The sequence below is a fragment of the Hemiscyllium ocellatum genome, chromosome 14 (assembly GCF_020745735.1).
Source record: "Hemiscyllium ocellatum isolate sHemOce1 chromosome 14, sHemOce1.pat.X.cur, whole genome shotgun sequence".
Lineage (NCBI taxonomy): Eukaryota > Metazoa > Chordata > Chondrichthyes > Orectolobiformes > Hemiscylliidae > Hemiscyllium > Hemiscyllium ocellatum.
Genome location: NC_083414.1, coordinates 63,630,022 through 63,649,764, shown reverse-complemented (window position 1 = coordinate 63,649,764; position 19,743 = coordinate 63,630,022). Strand labels below are relative to the sequence as shown.

At 43.7% G+C, this 19,743-nt stretch overlaps 1 protein-coding gene across 1 annotated transcript in view; it reads right to left on the bottom strand.

Annotated features, from left to right (window-relative positions):
• Nucleotides 1–19,743, bottom strand: part of LOC132822394 (protein SSUH2 homolog) — a 64,268-nt gene that overhangs the window by 31,377 nt on the left and 13,148 nt on the right. The window contains exons 3-6 of the mRNA XM_060835743.1: nucleotides 14,366–14,464; nucleotides 12,790–12,868; nucleotides 4,102–4,231; nucleotides 3,622–3,682 (exon numbers count right to left, since the gene is read on the bottom strand). Of these exons, the coding sequence (XP_060691726.1) occupies nucleotides 3,622–3,682; nucleotides 4,102–4,231; nucleotides 12,790–12,868; nucleotides 14,366–14,464 (369 nt within the window). The remainder of the gene's footprint in view (nucleotides 1–3,621; nucleotides 3,683–4,101; nucleotides 4,232–12,789; nucleotides 12,869–14,365; nucleotides 14,465–19,743) is intronic.

Here is a 19,743-nt window from a genome sequence, read left to right as displayed (position 1 = left end):
ACGAGGGCCATATAAACACCATCCATCAGCAGGTAACGAATTTGTAGGGATTGGAATGAGGTTGGCCAAGTTGATCTCATTGAGTAGGAGTGCACTGATTGAAGCTGTTAACCTGGGCCAATCAGGAGTCCAGGCTGACAGATATAAAGAGGAGTGTTCCCCTCCAACTCTATTTTGATTTAGTCCCTGCCCTCCCCTTCACTGTTTGTTCACACAGCATTGCCCTTTGACGTGAAGGGCACTGCTTGTCACTGGCCACTCGGGTGTTTTCCTTCTTTTCCTGGTGGTGGATATTGAATAAAGATTTGTGCACTTTGCGTCTCTCATTGTGTCTCACAACTACACACACACACCATGGGTGCTGGGGAAAATAAGCACTACCGCAGTTAGTCGGTAGTGTGGGGTTAATTAGAAACAAAAAAAATAATAAAAAATAAAAAAAAATAAAAGAAGAGGGAGTGTCTTCCTGCCCTCCCCTTCACTGATTGATCACACAGCATTGCCCTTTTTGATATGAAGGGCACTGCTTGTCACTGGCCACTCGGGTGTTTTCCTGGTGGTGGAAATTAAATAAAGATTCATGCACTTTATGTCTTTCACTGTGTCTCACACCTGCAAAAAAAAGAGAAAAAAAAAGAAAAAGAAAATAAAAAATACATTAAAAAAAATAAAGAGGACTGTTCCCCTCCAACTCTATTTTGATTTAGTCCCTGCCCTCCCCTTCACTGTTTGTTCACACAGCATTGCCCTTTGATGTGAAGGGCACTGCTTGTCACAGGCCACTCGGGTGTTTTCCTACTTTTCCTGGTGGTGGATATTGAATAAAGATTCTTGCACTTTGTGTCTCTCATTGTGTCTCACAACTGCACACACACACACCATGGGTGCTAGAAAAAAAAGAACAGGAGTGTTTTTGATCACACAGCATTGCCCTTTGTGAGGGGCACTGCTTGTCACTGGCCACTCGGGTGTTTTCCTGGTGGTGGAAATTGAATAAAGATTCGTGCACTTTGTGTCTCTCACTAAAAAAAAGAAGCAGGCAATGACCTGTGGCCCTCTTGTGGTGCAGTGGTAGTATCCCTACATCTGGACCAAGTGGCTTAGGTTCAAGTCCCATCTTTTCCAGAGCTATGTAATAATGTTTGAACAAGTTTATTCAGGAAATGATCTTCAAAAGAAAAAAATAAACAGAGCATTTTGTGAAGAACACTGCTTGTCACTGGCTACCTGAGTGTTTTTCTATCTTCCTGGTGGTGGAAAAAAGATAAATAAAGAGGAGTGTTCCCCTCCAACTCTATTTTGATTTAGTCCCTGCCCTCCCCATCACTGTTTGATCACACAGCATTGCCCTTTTTGATGTGAAGGGCACTGCTTGTCACTGGCCACTCGGGTGTTTTCCTACTTTTCCTGGTAGTGGAAATTGAATAAAGATTTGTACACCTTGTGTCTCTCACTGTGTCTCACACCTGCACACACACACACCATGGGTGTTGGGGATAAAAATAATAAGCTGAAAATGTGTTGCTGGTTAAAGCACAGCAGGTTAGGCAGCATCCAAGGAACAGGAAATTCGACGTTTCGGGCACAAGCCCTTCATCAGGAGGGCTTGTGCCCGAAACGTCGAATTTCCTGTTCCTGAGATGCTGCCTAACCTGCTGTGCTTTAACCAGCAACACATTTTCAGCTGTGATCTCCAGCATCTGCAGACCTCATTTTTTACCCATAAAAATAATAAGTACTACCGCAGTTAGACAGTAGTGTGGGGGTTAAAAAATAAATAAATAAATAAATAAATAGGAGTCTTACCACAGATTGCAGTGGTTCACGGACTCCCGGCCCAACTGCTTGTTCTGTGGTGCTGTGGAGTCCGTGGACCACATGTATATTGGGTGTGGGCGTTTGCACTCCCTCTTTGATTTTCTCAAAAACCTTCTGCTCTGTTTTTGGTTGCACTTCAGTCCCACGCTCCTGATCTTCGGGCACTCAGTACGGAGGAGGGAGGGCAGGTCTGAAGGCCTCCTCATGGATCTGCTCCTGGCCTGGCCAAACTGGCCATAAACAGGTCCAGGCAGTGGGCCGTGGAGGGGGTCGTGATGGCCGACTGCCTGCCCCTCTTCCGCGGTTACGTTAGAGCCCGGGTGTCCTTGGAGAAGGAGCACGCGGTGTCCACCAACACCCTGGAGTTGTTCAAGGAGAGGTGGGTGCCGCAGGGAGTGGAGTGCATCATTTCCCCCTCCAACTCTATTTTGATTTAGTCCCTGCCCTCCCCTTCACTGTTTGATCACACAGCATTGCCCTTTGAGGTGAAGGGCACTGCTCGTCACTGGCCACTCGGGTGTTGCCCTATCTTCCTGGTGGTGGAAATTGAATAAAGATTCATGCACTTTGTGTCTCTCACTGCGTCTCACAGCTGCACACACACACCGTGGGTGCTGGGGAAAAAATAAGCACTACCACAGTTAGGCGGTAGTGCGGGGGTTAATTTAAAAAAGAAGATAAATAGAAGTGTTGATCACATAGCATTGCCCTTTGATGCGAAGGGCACTGCTTGTCACTGGACCACTTGGGTGTTTTCCAAAAAAGAAAGAAAAAAGAAACAGGAGTGTCGCCCTTTGATGTTAAGGGCACAACTTGTCACAGGCCAGTTGTGTAAAAAAAAAGAGGAGTGTAATGGCCTGGGAGAGTACCTGTTTGACAGGCTCACCCTGGGGGAGAGCAAATGAACTGACTGCAATCTGTGATTCCCTATCCTATGGGACATTCTGTGTCTTTTGTACAAAGAGCTGTGAAATGCAATAGCTGTCACTCGTTGCTCAGTCTTTTTCTTACTACTAATTGAATGGAAATTGGTATAGCAAAAAAAAAGTGTCAGGGATTCTCCTCACTCTTGAGACTGGCTCTGAGCAAGCGAGGCAGTGTCCATGGACTGTGCACAGAGAAACAAAGGGTGACTTGGTGATGGAATATCAGCCTCAGTGAAGTTATCTCAGAACTGTTCCGAGGGGGAGCTAACTTGTTCTGTGTTTGTTACCAATACTTTGTGAGAACATTTCAGTAGCTGTACTTACCTCTGAGTATAACTTGGACATTTGCCTTGGAGTCCCATGTAATTTAAGATGTAATGTATTTTGCTATTTAGTAATTACAATAGACTTTTATCGCTTATCAAGATTGAGCTTATCTTCTGTTGAAGACTGCATGGGGGCATACCAATAAGGTGTGGTTTACCAAGATCAATGAATCTACCCTAGGCAATCCTTTTGGTCCAGTAGACGCAATCACATTGTTTTAAGACACTGGCAACTCCAGACAACTTTAACTGAATTGATCACAGAGGCTAGATGTCACATTAGAGAACAAAATTTAGGGGTTGGCCAGGAACATGGAAAGTAGAATAGACTTTAAAAAACAATGTGCCCATTAAAAACCCAAAGCAGCTGACAGTAGTTTATTGTTATATCTCTGACTGAGGCAGAGATAGAATTGCTATGGCACTGAAGGCTACACAAAGAGAAATATAGCCAGCAGTGTGCCTTCAAAGTTTAACAGATTGTCAGTAACTGTGCTCTCTGTGCTCCTACATACTTTGGATTTACATTGCTCTGCATGTTATACACTCACCACTATAAGGCACCATCTTCCACTCAGTTGATCTGGATTCGGTGAAGCTTTCTAGGCGATACTGAAGTAAAATAAACCTTAGTTTAGCAATGTTTCACAATGCTTAAGTGCTTTACATTAATAATATTTCACTGACAGCTTGCATTTGAGTCAGTAATATAGGGCAGAACTGTCAGGACTGGAGAATCTTGAATTGAGAGAGAGACAGTGTGGTATGGAGGTCCCCTCAACTTTGCAATCTTCACTCCAATAATTAAGTCAAGTATAGGCAAGGCTGAGCTTGGATTTAGCACTCAAGCCCTGGAGGGGATTTCTAACCTAAAGATTCACAGGTAAGGTTGCTAATACAGAAAACCTGCTGGGTAAATGTGTCACTTCAAAAACATCTCATCTGAAGTATGGAGGTATTTCTGGAGAGGTGTTTGGGTTGCGTAACAAAGTAATTTTGTTCCTCTTTCTTTATAACAGGGCATCACTTACTCTGTAGGTGTTGTATGGTCTTAAATCCCGAAAGATCATCTCTTTGGCAGGGCTGGTGCTGTAGCAACATTTGCTGGATGCAAACTCAATGAATGCTTCTCTAGCTACGTCTTCAGTGATATTGGGAATACTGATGAGAAGGGAATAAGAAGGAGAACGGAGAAAAGCATATTGCTGTTACAATTGTTCCACAAACATTACAAAACACATTCACAATATCTTTACATTAAATTCCTTGATCATTTTAGCTTTTGTCACTCAAAACAAACTGGAGATTGAAATAACATACATTCAAAGACTACTGAGGCCTTGCTCAAGTCACTGCGGTGCACACCAATACATAGATGCAAGCATGCAACGTTAGTGTTAATGTTACTGATCCAAATCATATATGAGCTGATGACATTATAGCTCAACAAAAATGCAAAGATATGTTTGGTGATGTTCTACAAGAACCGTGAATTATTTTAATCTTAGAAAAAATAAAATTCTTGAAAACACAAGATTAAACAGAGGAGTTCAGCATCCCAAGGGAATCTATTGATAATTTCATTCATGGTCTCTACAGATTGGTGGAGAAATGTGACTGTGGAGAATCAGAATTATAGGAGACAGAATTGTTGTTGAAATTGCTGATGGGTTTTTTTGCCGGACGTATTCTAGTTCAATGTTTTGACCGTGGAGAAAGTCAGTCAGATGGCACTGGTTACAGAAATTGAAATAACCTCTGCAATATCTAAAAGATGAGAAGGATACAACAAGAAAGCAGCAGAATCCATTCAGTTCTTAAGGTAAAAAGCACGAAAAACACACACAATATGCCAGTGTGGAAATTACATTTAAACCAGCTGAGTCAGCTTTATTGTTCTAAGTACTGCCATAGAGATGCAGAGGGTTTGGCTGACTCAATTGCCCTTCCTTTAATGATAGAGTCATAGAGATGTACAGCATGGAAACAGACCCTTCGGTCCAACTTATCCATGCAACCAGGTAACCCAACCCAATCTAGTCCCACCTGCCAGCACGCGGGCTATATCCCTCCAAACCCTTCCTATTCACATACCCATCCAGATGCCTTTTAAATGTTGCAATTGTACCAGCCTCCACCACTTTCTCTGGCAGCTCATTCCATACACGTACCACCCTCTGTGTGAAAAAGTTGCCCCTTAGGTCTCTTTTATATAGAGTCATAGAATCATAGAGATGTACAGCATGGAAACAGACCCTTTGGTCCAACCCGTCCATGCCGATCAGATATCCCAACCTAATCTAGTCCCACCTACCAGCACCTGGCCCATATCTCTCCAAACACTTCCTATTCATATACCCATCCAGATGCCTCTTAAATGTTGCAATTGTACCAGCCTTCACCACTTCCTCTGGCAGTTCATTCCATACACTTACCACCCTCTGCGTGAAAAAGTTGCCCCTTAGGTCTCTTTTATATCTTTTCCCTCTCAGCCTAAACCTATGCTCTCTAGTTCTGGACTCCCCGATCCCAGGGAAAAGACTTTGTCTCTTTATACTATCCATGCCCCTCATAATTTTGTAAACCTCTATAAGGTCACCCCTCAGCCTCTGACGCTCCAGGGAAAACAGCCCCAGCTTGTTCAGCCTCTCCCTGGAGCTCAGATCCTCCAACCCTGGCAACATCCTTGTAAATCTTTTCTGAACCCTTTCAAGTTTCACAACATCTTTCCGATTGGAAGGAGACCAGAATTGCACGCAATATTCCAACAGTGGCCTGACCAATATTCTGTACAGCCACAACATGACCTCCCAACTCCTGTACTCAATACTTTGACCAATAAAGGAAAGCATACCAAATGCCTTCTTCACTACCTTATTTACCTGCGACTCTACTTTCAAGGAGCTATGAATCTGCATTCCAAGGTCTCTTTTTTCAGCAACACTCTCTAGGACATTACCATTAAGTGTATGAGTCCTGCTAAGATTTGCTTTCCCAAAATGCAGCACCTCACATTTATCTGAATTCAACTCCATCTGCCACTCCTCAGTCCATTGGCCCATCTGATCAAGATCCCGTTGTAATCCGAGGTAACTTTCTTTGCTGTCCACTACATCTCCAACTTTGGTGTCATTTGCAAACTTACTAACTGTACCTCTTATGCTCGCATCCAAATCATTTATGTAAATGATGAAAAGTAGAGGACCCAGCACCGATCCTTGTGGCACTCCACTGGTCACAGGCCTCTAGTCTGAAAAACAACCCTCCACCACCACCTTTGAGCCAGTTCTGTATCCAAATGGCTCGTTCTGCCTGTATTCCGTGTGATCTAACCTTGCTAATCAGTCTCCCATGGGGAACCTTGTCGAATGCCTTACTGAAGTCCATATAGATCACATCAACTGCTCTGCCCTCATCAATCCTCCTTGTTACTTCTTCAAAAAAGTGAATCAACTTTGTGAGACATGATTTCCCACGCACAAAGCCATGTTGACTATCCCTAATCAGTCTTTGCCTTTCCAAATACATGTACATCCTGTCCCTCAGGATTCCCTCCAACAACTTGCCCACCACCTACATCAGGGTCACTGGTCTATAGTTCCCTGGCTTGTCTTTACCACCTTTCTTAAGTAGTGGCACCACATTAGCCAACCTCCAGTTTTCCAGCACCTCACCTGTGACTATCGATGATACAAATATCTCAGCAAAAGGCCCAGCAATCACTTCTCTAGCTTCCCATAGAGTTCTAGGGTACACCTGATCAGATCCTGGGGATTTATCCACTCTTATGCATTTCAAGACATCCAGCACTTCCTCCTCTGTAATATGGACATTTTTCAAGATGTCACCATCTATTTCCCTACATTCTATATATTCCATGTCCTTTTCGACAGTAAACACTGATGCAAAATACTCATTTATTAACTCCCCCATTTCTTCCAACTCCACACAAAGCCTTTTGTCCTTAATGTATTTGTAAAAGCCCTTTGGATTCCCCTTAACTCTATTTGCTAAAGCTATCTCATGTTCCCTTATTTCCTCCTGATTTTCCTCTTCAGTATACTCCTACTGCCTTTAGATCCTAAGGATTCTTGTCTATACTTGACATATGCTTCTTTCTTTTTCTTAACCAAAACCTCAATTTCTTTAGTCATCCAGCATTCCCTATACCTACCAGCCTTCCCTTTCAACCTAATAGGAATATATTTTCTCTGGACTCACATTATCTCATTTCTGAAGGTTTCCCATTTTCCAGCCGTCCCTTTACCTGCGAACATCTGCCCACAATCAGCTTATGAAAGTTCCTGCCTAATACCGTCAAAATTGGCTTTCCTCCAATTTAGAACTTCAACTTTTAGACTTGGTCTATTTTTTTCCATCACTGTTTTAAATTTAACAGAATCATGGTCACTGGCCCCAAAGCGCTCCTTCACTGACACCTCAGTCACCTGCCCTACCTTATTTACCAAGAGTCTTGACATAAGCCTTTTGTCTCCAAAGAACAGGACGCTTTGTGTGAATAAATTAATTTTTGGCATACACAGATAAATCACACAATGAGCCCCCCTGTTAGTCTTAACTGGTTTCTGATGTAATTCTTAGTGCAGTCAAAATTATTTAATAAAAGATGTCCAATAACAAAGAAATCCAGATGCAATAACAATTGATATTATATTTCTATAGGTTCATAGACTGCTCTAGGTAACATAACTTCAAGGATGGTTAAAATGAGGGGTTAGCTATGAGGAAGTATATTTTACTTTGGCAGCACTGAATAATTTTGTAATTCTGAAAAATGTGCAAAACCTACCCACCAGGAAACATGGACTAGCAGGATAAAATTGTCACATGTGCCAAATATATCACACAATCTTTTGGCAGACAAATCAAAAGATACTTGGTTCACATTTTCTTTTATTTTGGCATGTGGCTCTGTCACTTTGCACTGTACTGCTCCCTGCTGACAGCACGTGCAGTTCATTTCATCCTAACTCTGAACCCAGTCAGTACATTGTGGTCCATATTTAAATCCACTGGCAAAACTAAGAGATTAATTTCCAGGGAAAGAAAACACCTTGCGAAATTTCAAACTTAGCTTGCTTGCTGCGTGCACTGTATTATTCATATGCTTGATATTTGGCCCATAGTACAAACAAACACAAATTAAGCTACAGCTGTAAACTGTTCAGCCCTTGGAGCCTGTTGCAGCATTCTATCATTTGGCAGAATCATGAGGAATCAGAATTTATGTTCTCAAGCCTCAGTGTGAAATAAGCTGGTGTTCTACTATAGCACTGCATAGTCAGAAGTGTCAGCTTTCTCTGGCAAATCATTAAACCAAAGTTCCATCTGGTCTTTCAAGTTCCCACTTTGGTTTTTGAAGAGCAACAGGGGAGATGCCCCCAGTATCATGAATCAGAAGATCTGGCCACTTATTTCACTACTGATGTGGGATCTTCTTTACATTGTAAAAGGTATTCTGTTCTTTTTTTAAATGTTGGCTCTAACGTGCACCATGAGTTCACGAAAGGTACCACATAAACGAAGATACTTCCTTTTCTTGTGCAGGGACTTATTGAATTCGGTCCTTCAATATCCCAGAAAGCCTATTCCTCGTGCTTTAGAAGCTCTATACTAAGTATTCTCTAAAGGGGCATATTCTGGATTCAGTAGCCAATTGTTAGGCCTTATGGAAGTTTTTACATCTCTGCAGCAGAAGCCAGCAACAAAACTTGCAAATGACACCAAAAGTGGTTAATAGCTAAGATGGTGGTTGTAGGTTGCAGGAAGATGTAGATGGGTTGGTCAGATGAGCAGACAAGTGGCACATGGTATTTAACCCTGATAAGTGTGAGGTGATGTGCTTTGAAAGAAGAAACCAGTTGAGGGAGTACTTAATGAAAAGCAGGACACTGGGCAGCTTAGAGGAACCTTGGGCTAATTATTTACAGATCCCTGAAGCTGGCAGAGCATATGAACATGCTAAGTAAGAGGCAATGGGACACTTACTTGCATCAGACATAGCACAGAGTATAATAACAATGTTAGACATTGAGCAGGCAATAACTGAAGTAGTGTGTGTAGTTCTGGTTGCTTTACTGCAGGAAGGATGTGATAGCACAAGAGGGGGCACAGAGGACATTCACCAGGATGCTGCCTGGGACGGAGAACTTGAGCTGTAATGAGGTAGGCTTGGATCGTTTTCTCTAGAGCAGAGAAGACTAAGGTGTATAAGATTTTGAGAGCCAAGGACAGGGTGGATCGACAGCAGCTGTCCCACTTGTTTGCAGGTTCAAGCACAAGTGGCCATAGTTTTAGCATAAGGGGCAGGCGAATTAGAAAGGCTTTGTGGAAAAAACCTTTTCACTCAGGGGGGTTGTGGAAGAGGAATCTGGAATGCGTTGCCTGGGTAGGTAGTGGAGTTTGGAAACCTTGCAACCTTTTAAAAAAATACTTGGATGAGCTCATCAAATATCACTGGGTGGCACGGTGGCTCAGTGGTTAGCACTGCCGCCTCACAGCACCAGGGACCTGGGTTCGATTCCTGCTTCAGGCGACTGTCTGTGTGGAGTTTGCACATTCTCCCCGTGCCTGTTTCCTCCCACAATCCAAAGGTGTGCTGGTCAGGTGAATTGGCTATGCTAGATTGCCCGTAGTTTGGGGGCATTAGTCGGGGGTATATACAGAGTAGGGGAATGGGTCCTGGTGGATTACTCTTCAGAGGGTTGGTGTGGGCTTGTTGGGCTGAAGGGCCTGTTTCTATAGTGTAGGGAATCTAATCACAACATTCAAGGATATTGACAAGTGCAGGAAATTTGGATTAGGACACTTTTAGTGATAACTATGTAATTGCGGACTCGATGGGCTGAAAGGCCTTTTCTGTGGTGCATTAATCAATGAGTTCTATTGCTCTGTCTGTAAAGTACATAAGACAACACTTTTCACTGCACCTTGGAACATGTGACAGCAATAAATCAAATCACTTTCTATTCAAGAACTGCTGATTAAATGGATCAGTTGTACTTCATTTTTATCTAATGAACGGGATATTTGAGTCAACACGCCTTTCACGGTTGGCACTTTTCGGGTGTGATGCACGCATTAGACATATGCTCTATATTTAACTGAAAACTGGTTGCAAAATACAAATCACTACTTAATAATTCAGCAAGGTACCAGCACAGCTATGCCAAAAAAAAAACCCCAAAGTCAGAATTAACCAAGTCTAAAACAGGCTTTTTGGATTCATGACATGTTCATGATAAAGTTAACTGACAACTCACTAAGCAGCTAGTTGTAAGCTGTTGCCAGTGGTAGCACCAGAGCTTCAACTCAGAAGCTAGAATGTCCACTCCAGACACTGAAGCACAGATTCCACGCTGATACTCTGGTGCTATTCTGAGGGACTGACCATGATTTGAAGAACAGCAGGGTACCTGCTGATCTGGTTGACATATATCCCGCAAATAATCTTGCTACAGACAAAACTTACTGGTTATTTCCTCTGTGTGGGCAGAAATGACCTGTGCAAAAATTGGCTGCTGTGTTTGCTTACATCATAACAGAAATTGCAACTCATTTTTCTGCTCCGCTCACCCACTCAAACCGTCTCCCTTTGAACTCGTTGCACTCTGTTCTCTCAGGTCTAACCCTGAGGTTGTTAGGCTTTGCTGAGGAGGGGAGTGTGGTTGTCTGGTGTATGGACAATGACCTTGCAGAAGCTGAGTGCCATCTCTCCCTGGATCACAGCCCCACTGATCATAACGCTGCAGTTTCCAGGACTTTCACTGACCTCATCTCCTCCAAGCTTCCCACCAGAATTCCCCATATCCCAACAGCTTGTTTCTACTCCTTTCCCAAATCTCACACAGAGGGCTGATCCATCCTTCCAATCTGCCCCACTGAACCTATTCCTTATTATCTTGACTCTTTTTTTAATCACCCCCCTCCTCTTGTTCAGTCTCTTCCCATTTACATTCGCGATCCTTCTGACATTACAAAGGTTCTATAATTTCCATTTTTCCTAGTTCCAGCCACCTCCTCTTCACCATTAATGTGTCTGAGAAGCGTCCATCATTTCCACCTTTCCCTGACGATACAATCAATGCATCTTCTCCTCCTCTCCACTACCAGCATTCTGCAGGGAACGTTCCCTCAGTGACACCCTGGTCCATACTCCTCCATCACGCCCGACACTTCTTCACTCTACCACAGCACCTTTCCATGAAAATGCAGAAGCTCTAACACTAGACTTTTTACTTCCTCCATCTTCACTGCCCAAGACTCCAATCACCGCCTCAAGGTGAAACAGCCGTTTATTTGCAGTACTTTCAATCTAGTCTACTATGTTCACTGCTCACAATGTGGGGGTCTCCTTTATATTTGTGAAACCAAACGCAAATTGGGTGACCGCTTTGCAAAGTGCCTCTGCTCTGCTTGCAGCAATGACCCTGACCTTCTAGTTTTGGCCATTTCAATAGACTGTCATTCCCTTATGCTAACGTATCTGTCCCGAGCCTTCTACAATGTTCCAAGAAGCTCAGCACTAGCTGGAGAAACAGCACCTCATTTTCACTTCAACATTTTAGAGGACGGACACACACACACACACACACACACACACACACACACACACACCTTATCTCCATAAATGTTCTCTCAGCAGAGCTGTTAACACTTACCTTACATCTCAATCTCTCCCTTACTATTATTAGCAATCCCTTGGTATTTTGCTCTGGAACCCTCACATCTGTTGCACTCACTCTCCTCCCCCTCTGTCAACAGGATTAAAAAGACCATTTTCCAGACCCCTTAACTTCTGAAGAACAGTCATACAGGACTCGAAACACTAATTCTGTTTCACTCCTCACCGATGCTGCCAGACCTGCTGAGTTTCTCCAGAACTTTCCGTTTTTATTTTAGGAAGGGAAGTAAGTTGGTGAAGAGGGCATAAGGAATTTGCAAACTGATACAGATAGTTTAAGTGAGCAGACGAAGATACGGAAAATAATGTGGAAAAAGGTGTGAACTTGGCAGGAGGAATAGAAAAGCAACATAATATATAAATAGAGAGAGTGTGGAAGAACAAAAGGTGATCTTGTTGAAAAATATAAGATCCTGAGGGAACATGACAGAATGTTTGACAAAGTGAATTTGTGTTGGAAGAGAGTAGGAGGGGACTCATTTTAAAAAATAGGGGATCTCCAATTTAAGGTGGGGATGAAGAGAATTTTTTTCTGTTCAGAAGATCATGAATATGTGGAACTCTTCTCCCAAAAGTGGAATGGAGGGTGAATCATTGATTAATTTGGAGGCTAAGTTGGTAGATTCTTATCTAACAAAGGAATTGAAGTGTGTCAGGAATAGGGAGGAGCGTGGAGTTGATCAAATCAGATCTGCCAATGGGGTTAATGAATTTATCACGTGCTACAGCAAGGTTGAGGGGCAGAATGGTCTAGTCCTGTTCCTAATTTGTGTGTGTGTGTGTGTGTGTGAGAGAGAGAAACTAAAACGAGTCACTCTGATGTTTAATAATGAATCTGATCATGAAAGTCCAGGTGTTATAGAGTGAATTTTAACCTTTGTTATAAACTTTAAACTGTTACTTTAGGAGCTACAATTCAGACTGGGGGAACACTGCAAGCCTGTAGGATGCAAGGCCAAAGATGAGGTTCAAGGGTTGTAAGGTGAGCTGTGACTTGCCACTGTTAGGACCTCACCTCCAAGCTGCCTGTGGATGATGTTCATCTCTCCGTGCTCCTTCTGCCACAGAACTAGGTGGGAGAATGTAGCTTCCCTCTGTGAATGATAAGCACACCATTAGAACATCAGCTGGAGCATCTAGGCTCCCTACCAACGCCCTCTGCTGGCACACACACATATGTGCACAGACACAGGCACACATGCCTTCCCAGAGGTCAGGAAAGCTGCAGGTTTGATTGTGACTTTGTGCTCACTTCAGTTAGAGCATTCATACCTGCTTCAAGTAGGTGCACTGAAGGGACACAATGGTGGTGACAGAGTCCCCAGTCCTGATAGATACCCAGTTATTGCTGTTGAGAAGAAAGGGAATCTGAAATCATCTAATGTGCTCTAAAGGAATATTTCAGACCTAATGGAATGAGGAAACTTTGTCATTGGAGGTGATGGATATTTTAATGCTGTCTGAATTGACTGTATAAGTATAGGGAGCTAGCCATCACTGTGGTTATATTGAAAGAAAACCTTAAAAGTCATCCATGAGGTGTGGGTTTTATGGGTGTGGTTAACTGAAATAATTGACTATAAGTGTGGACTGGGATTCTCTACAAGATCATTATTGACTTGTGTGTATATCAGGTACAGGTGAACCTGTAGACAAAAAAAAGACAGGGTTTGGCAATGCTGCCTACCACAGTCAAAGTCTGGTGACATTCCACATTGGTCACACTTTAGGAAGAGACACTTGGGCAGAGAACTGGGGGTCCTCCACTGCTGCAATGGAAAGTGACAAGGTTCTGATGGTGAGGGAGAGGATGGGGAAATATGGAAGAGCTTCACTATATTTTGACTCTTCCCATGTTGAAGTAAATGACATGTTGATGTTGCAGGTTCATGCTGCATTTAGTTATCACCTTGGCTCAGTTGATGGTTGGAGTTTGAAACCCTGCGGAAGAGTAGCCACTCCATCCAGACAGCCATTCCAATGCAATGCTAAGGCAGCAATGATTAGCAGAGACATCATTAAGTAGATGCAACACTAAGGAGCGGTCCTGTCAACCTATTCGATTGCCCAGTCTATGAGGCAGAGATGAGTTCAGTGGGGCAGGAGCATGCTGAGACAATGGGTCGGCCAGGGTGGTCAGGCTTGTGGATCTTGGGAAGGATCTTGGGAATTCTATTGCCCCCAGGCAGCACTAAATGATCCCACAGCACTCTTCAAAGATGAGGGGGAGATCTCCCCATATCCTGGCCAACATTCCCCTTTCAATGTTCATTCCTGTCATTGCTGGGGATAGGATCTTGAGCAGCTGAGCCACTAGTGAATTGCAAGTCTTTCTTTCTTTTCCCTGCTCAGCTGGCTATTGCTGGTACCGTGACATTGCAGTTTCTGGCCCCATTGAAACCATAACCTCAGCAACACTGCAATGTGATTTTCATCTGACACCAATACAACATTTATTGTGCAGCTATGGGGTTGGGATCCTGACCCAATGCTGGAGTGAGGCCTCTTTGTTGATAATGACCCCTCTCTCCAGCCTCTGCACGCACTGCTGATTTCACTAACAAACCCCCGAATCGATATTTCTTACATACCGCCACCTGACATAGTTCCTTCATATCCAGCCACATCGTCCAGCATATCAACGGGAGGTGCTGATGCCCATTCCTCACCCTGCGAGATTTCGGGGAAAGCTGCAAACAGAAGGTGACATTTCTCTCATTAATTGTTTGATTGAACCACTTGCATGGTGACAAATGCTTTTCTGAAGCTAACTCGACTAGCCATCGAAGAGTTACACTGGCCCCGAAACTCTATCGTTTTACCGTCACAGTCATTTTCACTACATTGTGTGGAATTGATAGTACAGAATAGACCTCTTTCTTAATGCTCTTCATCCAACCTTATCAGTATATATAATTCTCCCTTGTGCAGCTGAAGAATGGCAGATGGAGTTTAATTTGGATAATTGCGAGGTATTGCATTTTGGTAAAACAAATAAGGACTTGACTTATATAATTAATGGTCAGGCCCTGGAGAGTACTGTAAAATAGATAGACCCAGGGGTTTACTGATTCTTTGAAATCTACATTACTGGAAGACAGGGTGGTTAAGGTGATGCTTAGCATCCTTGTCTTCATTGGTCAGTCCTTTGAGTACAAGAGTTGGGAAGTCACGTTAAGGTTGTACAAGATATTGGTGAAGCTTCTTCTGAAGTTACTGCATCCAGTTCTAGTTGCCTTGTAATAAGAAGGGTATTCTTAAGCTGGAGAAGGTTCAGAAGAGATTTACCAGGATGTTGCCAGGAGTGACGGATCTGAGATATAAAAACAGATTGGAAAGACTGGGACTTTTTCATTGGAGTGTAGGAGGTTGAGGAGTGACCTTATTGAGGATTGTAAGATCATGAGGGGCATAGATGAATAACAAGGGTCTTTTCCCTAGGGTGGGGGAGTTCAAAGCTGGGAGCATATTCTTAAGGCGAATGGGGCAAGATTTAAAGAGGTCATGGGGGCAATTTTATTTTTACACACAGAGAGTAGTTCATGTGTGGAATGAACTGCCAGAGGAATATTACAATGCTTAAAAGACATTTGGATAAGCTCATGACTAGGAAAGGTTTGGAGGGATATGGGCTAAGTGCAGGCAGGTGGGACTAGTTTAGTTTGGGAACATGGTTGACGTAGACTGGTTGGACTGTAGGGTCTGTTTCCATGGTGCATGACTCTGAGTCATCCAGTCTATCAACAGATCCTCCAACAGCCAAGTGATTTTCATTTTACAACTTTATTCACATTTACTGAAAGCCTGCTGATCAAAGGGCCTACTGGTGGTGTAGTGACAGTGTCACTGAGCCAGTAGTGCAGAGACTCAGGCTAATGTGCTGGTGGGTTTAAATACCAGAATGTTAGCTAGTGGAATTTAACTTCAATGAATCAATCATTCTGGAATTAAATGTTAGTCTCAGTCATGATAACTGTGAATCTTGCATTGTTCCTTATGAAAATCCATCTGTTTCACAAATCTCCTGTAGGGAAGGAAGCTGCCATCTTTGCCCGGCCTAGTCTACATTTGTCTCAAGACACATAGCAATATGGCTGACATTTAATGGCCTAGCTCAGCTGAAAGGCAGTGAGGGATGGGCATTATCTGTGGGCCTTGTCAGTGATGCCCACATCCCACGAAGAATGAATTAAAAGAATTACTCTGAAATGTGTCTGTTTGGCTCTAGGAATGTGACTGGAATTTTCCTAACCCCTTGGAAGTGGCCGAGGGTGTTTGGGAATTCAGAACAGCACGTCAGATGATCCCCTGTGGGGTTTTCTTATTATTCATTCACAGGATGTGGGCATCACTGGCTAGGCCAGCCTTTATTGTTCATTCATAATTACCCACAAGGCAGTTAAGAGTCAACCATATTGCTGTGAGATTGGAGTCACATGTAGGCCAGGCCAGGTAAGGATGGTATTTTCCTACCCTGAAGAAAATGAGTGAACCACATGGGGTTTTCCAACAGTTGACAATGGATTCATGGTCAGCATTAGACTCTTAATTCCAGATTTTTGAAATCATTCAACTTTCACCATCTCCCATGGTGGGATTCAAACCAGAACATTATCCAGTTCTCTGGAGTATAAACACCACAAGCCAGTCGCCTCCATGTCTCTTCCAAGGAGCAATTCATGGTGTGCAGCCAATTAAACCTCAGTTATCTGCACTTGTCCACTTGGTTTGCTGATGTCACACAGCATTTTTGGGACAATTCAGCCTTTGCTCTCTGAGATAGCCCCCCGGAAACTGGTTTCCTGTCACCAAGTCACCCTTTATTTACACTCAACACTGGTCTGGCTTCCTCAGAGCCAGCTCTCAGAATGAACAGAAACTCTGCCACTCTTGCTTAATTTTATTTTTCTTTTTTTTTGTGTGTGCAGGTGTAAGGCACAGTGAGAGACACACAGTACACGAATCTTTATTCAATTTCCACCAGCAGGAAGATAGGAAAATACCCAGGTGGCCTGTGACAAGCAGTGCCCTTCACATCTAAGGACAATGCTGTGTGATCAACCAGTGAAGGGGAGTGCAGGGATTAAATCAAAATAGAGTTGGAGGGGGAAATAATGCACTCCACTCCCTGCGGCACCCACCTCTCCCTGAACAACTCCAGGTGTTGGTGGACACCGCGTGCTCCTTCTCCAAGGACACCTGGGCTCTAACGTAACCACGGAAGAGGGGCAGGCAGTCGGCCCTAATGACCCCTCCACGGCCCGCTGCCTGGACCTGTTTATGGCCAGTTTGGCCAGGCCCAGGAGCAGACCCACGAGGAGGTCTTCAGACACCTCTTCCTCCAGTACATTGATGAGCCATTCTTGCTTAAATCTGTCAGCCAGGGCTCCCTGATTGGACCAGATTAACAGCTCCAATCAAGGAACTTGTATTCTATGAGGACCCTTGGCTGGTCTCGTTACAATCATTACGGTCTCTTTGGTCTCTCAGAGAACAGCCCTCTGTTGTCTGTAGCATTGGATATAACAGTGATTTTAAATCATCTTTGCTATCAAATTTAGACCAGTGAAATTCTGTCTCATAAGAACATGTGCTTGTATGCTCAGCACAGGAACCCAGACATGGCTGTCCTCTGATAAAGCGCAGCAGGTCAGGCAGCATCAAAGGAACAGGAGAACCGACGTTTCGGTCATAAGCCCTTCTTCAGGAAGGCCCGAAATGTCGATTCTCCTGTTCCTTTGATGCTGCCTGACCTGCCGCGCTTTTCCAGCAACACATTTTTAAGCTCTGATCTCCAGCATCTGCAGTCCTCACTTTCTCCTGTCCTCTGATAAAGCCTCAATCCAAGCCATAATCGTTCAGCAATTCAGAGACCTGGATAACACAGACAAAAAAAGTCTCAAGCTCAAACCCCACCAAGGCAGTTTGAGAAAACAAAACTGGAAACAAAGTAGGCTGGCATCATAGCTGTGAAGCTGGTCGAATTATTGTTAAGATCCAGTTGGTTTAATGATCTCTTTCAGGATAGGAAATCTATCACGGACACCTGATCTGTCTTGAGCCAATGCAACTAATTCCTAATTGTCACGAATGACTCACCAAGTAACTCAGTTGCATCCAAGTAGGAATGTCAATAAATGGTAACCTTGGCAGGAATGACCAAGGAAAACACACCAGAAGCTTGATCTCTCATTATGGTACACATCAGGTAAAAGAGAACTACATGTTAACTTACCCATGCCTGCCTCCTGCTGGTTGTCACTGAGCACTGCCGGCAAAATCATGTGGGTAAGTTATCAGGCTCTAGGCCTAACTTTTTCCCCCACTGTGACTCATCTTTGAGCCTCCAAAATTTGTTGTGATCCCCTTCAGTGAGAGAGCGGTCAGTGAGAGTGCGACCAGTGGGACTGGTGGGGTGGGGGAGGGCAGAGAAGCCCCTTGATAAAGCAGGGGGAGAGAAATATGTGAGAATTGGTGCGGGGAGCCTCTGAGCACAGGCCCCTGTCAGAGAAGCAGCACAGAGATGTACGCGTTTATAACCACAAAAACTTTAGCTAAAAATGTGGGGTCTGGACCTCTACTTTGGGAAGCACTTCACTAGGTTCACAACAACAAGTGACCCCAGAATTTAGTCCTGCAATTATTAAGGGTTGGAAAATTGTGGCAATGATTTCACACCCCTATGCCCGACTCACAACCTTCAGAATTGAAGGTCCTCTACAATAGGAGAAATCCAGATTGTGGAATAAACCCTTCACTTTAGAATTCAGTGGGCATTTATCCTGATCAAGCAGCCTCAGTCAACCGTTTATTGCAGGAAATTGTGACTGGTGTACTGTCTTTCACCATATTACAGCTCCACAGTAAAGGGGAACTCTTCCTTCTGTTCATCCACTCTACATTCAGAGAGTTTAACTGCATTAGTTTAAAGGTTTGTGTTAAACCTACGAATAAACTGGGGAAATATAACTGGGAGTAGGTTTCCGCAGAGACTCCAGTTGCTGACTTCACCTTACTCCTGACGATGACAACCATGTTTTTGTAATTCCCCTCCATTTTCTTATCAGCAAACCCCCAGCCGGAAAACTGTCTCAAAAGGTTGAGAGATCAACCTCTCAGACAATATCCGTCAATTGAACACACGCTTGAGGATGTTTTGGGTCCAAACCACATGATGTAGCGGCCAGCTTAGCACAAAAACCACAGCGGCTTATTCAATGTGAAACATATGCATAGATAGGTCCGATCGTATTTCACAAAAAACACCAAATTGTTTGCCTACACATTCCAACCGCAGATTTCTGTCATTAGCTGAACCCATAACAGACTCAAAATTCACAAGTTTGCCTGGTTTCTGCTTCTTCTCCAATACTTTCAAGCCCACGTGCATGTTAATGGGCTGGAAGTCATGTTTAACTTTGAACAGGATATTAAGTGTAACCGAATCAGAATTTCCCCTCTCCTTCCCCCACTCAGCCTTTTCCAACCAAGAATTTATCAGGAAAGGACTGACAGCCTGGGTCTTTTTTGAACGAAGAAGGGAGAGGTTGGATTTAAGACAGGTCTTTAAAATTATAATAGTTTCAACAGAGTAGGTACAAAAAAGATGTTTCTTTGAGGGGTACAGCATAACTCAATCTCATCAACATTAGATACCAAAAACTCCAACAGTGAATTCAGAAGGAACATCTTCACCCAAAGACTGGTGAAAGCGGGGGATCTTGTTTTCACAGTGAGAGCGGTTAAAATGAATAATTTAAGGAGAGACTGAGGGAGAAGGAGATGAACATGGTGATGGATTTAGGTGGGAAAGGATAAGAGCAGGGAGGATCATCAGCTCCCACCTGGCCTGGTTGGGACCAATGACCAGTTCCTGTGCCCTATACCCGACTAGGGTGTGGCTGAACAGGTTGGCCGTGCCCCAGGAGGGAATCACTTCCATAACTCGGAACTGTTTCCTAGCGTACTT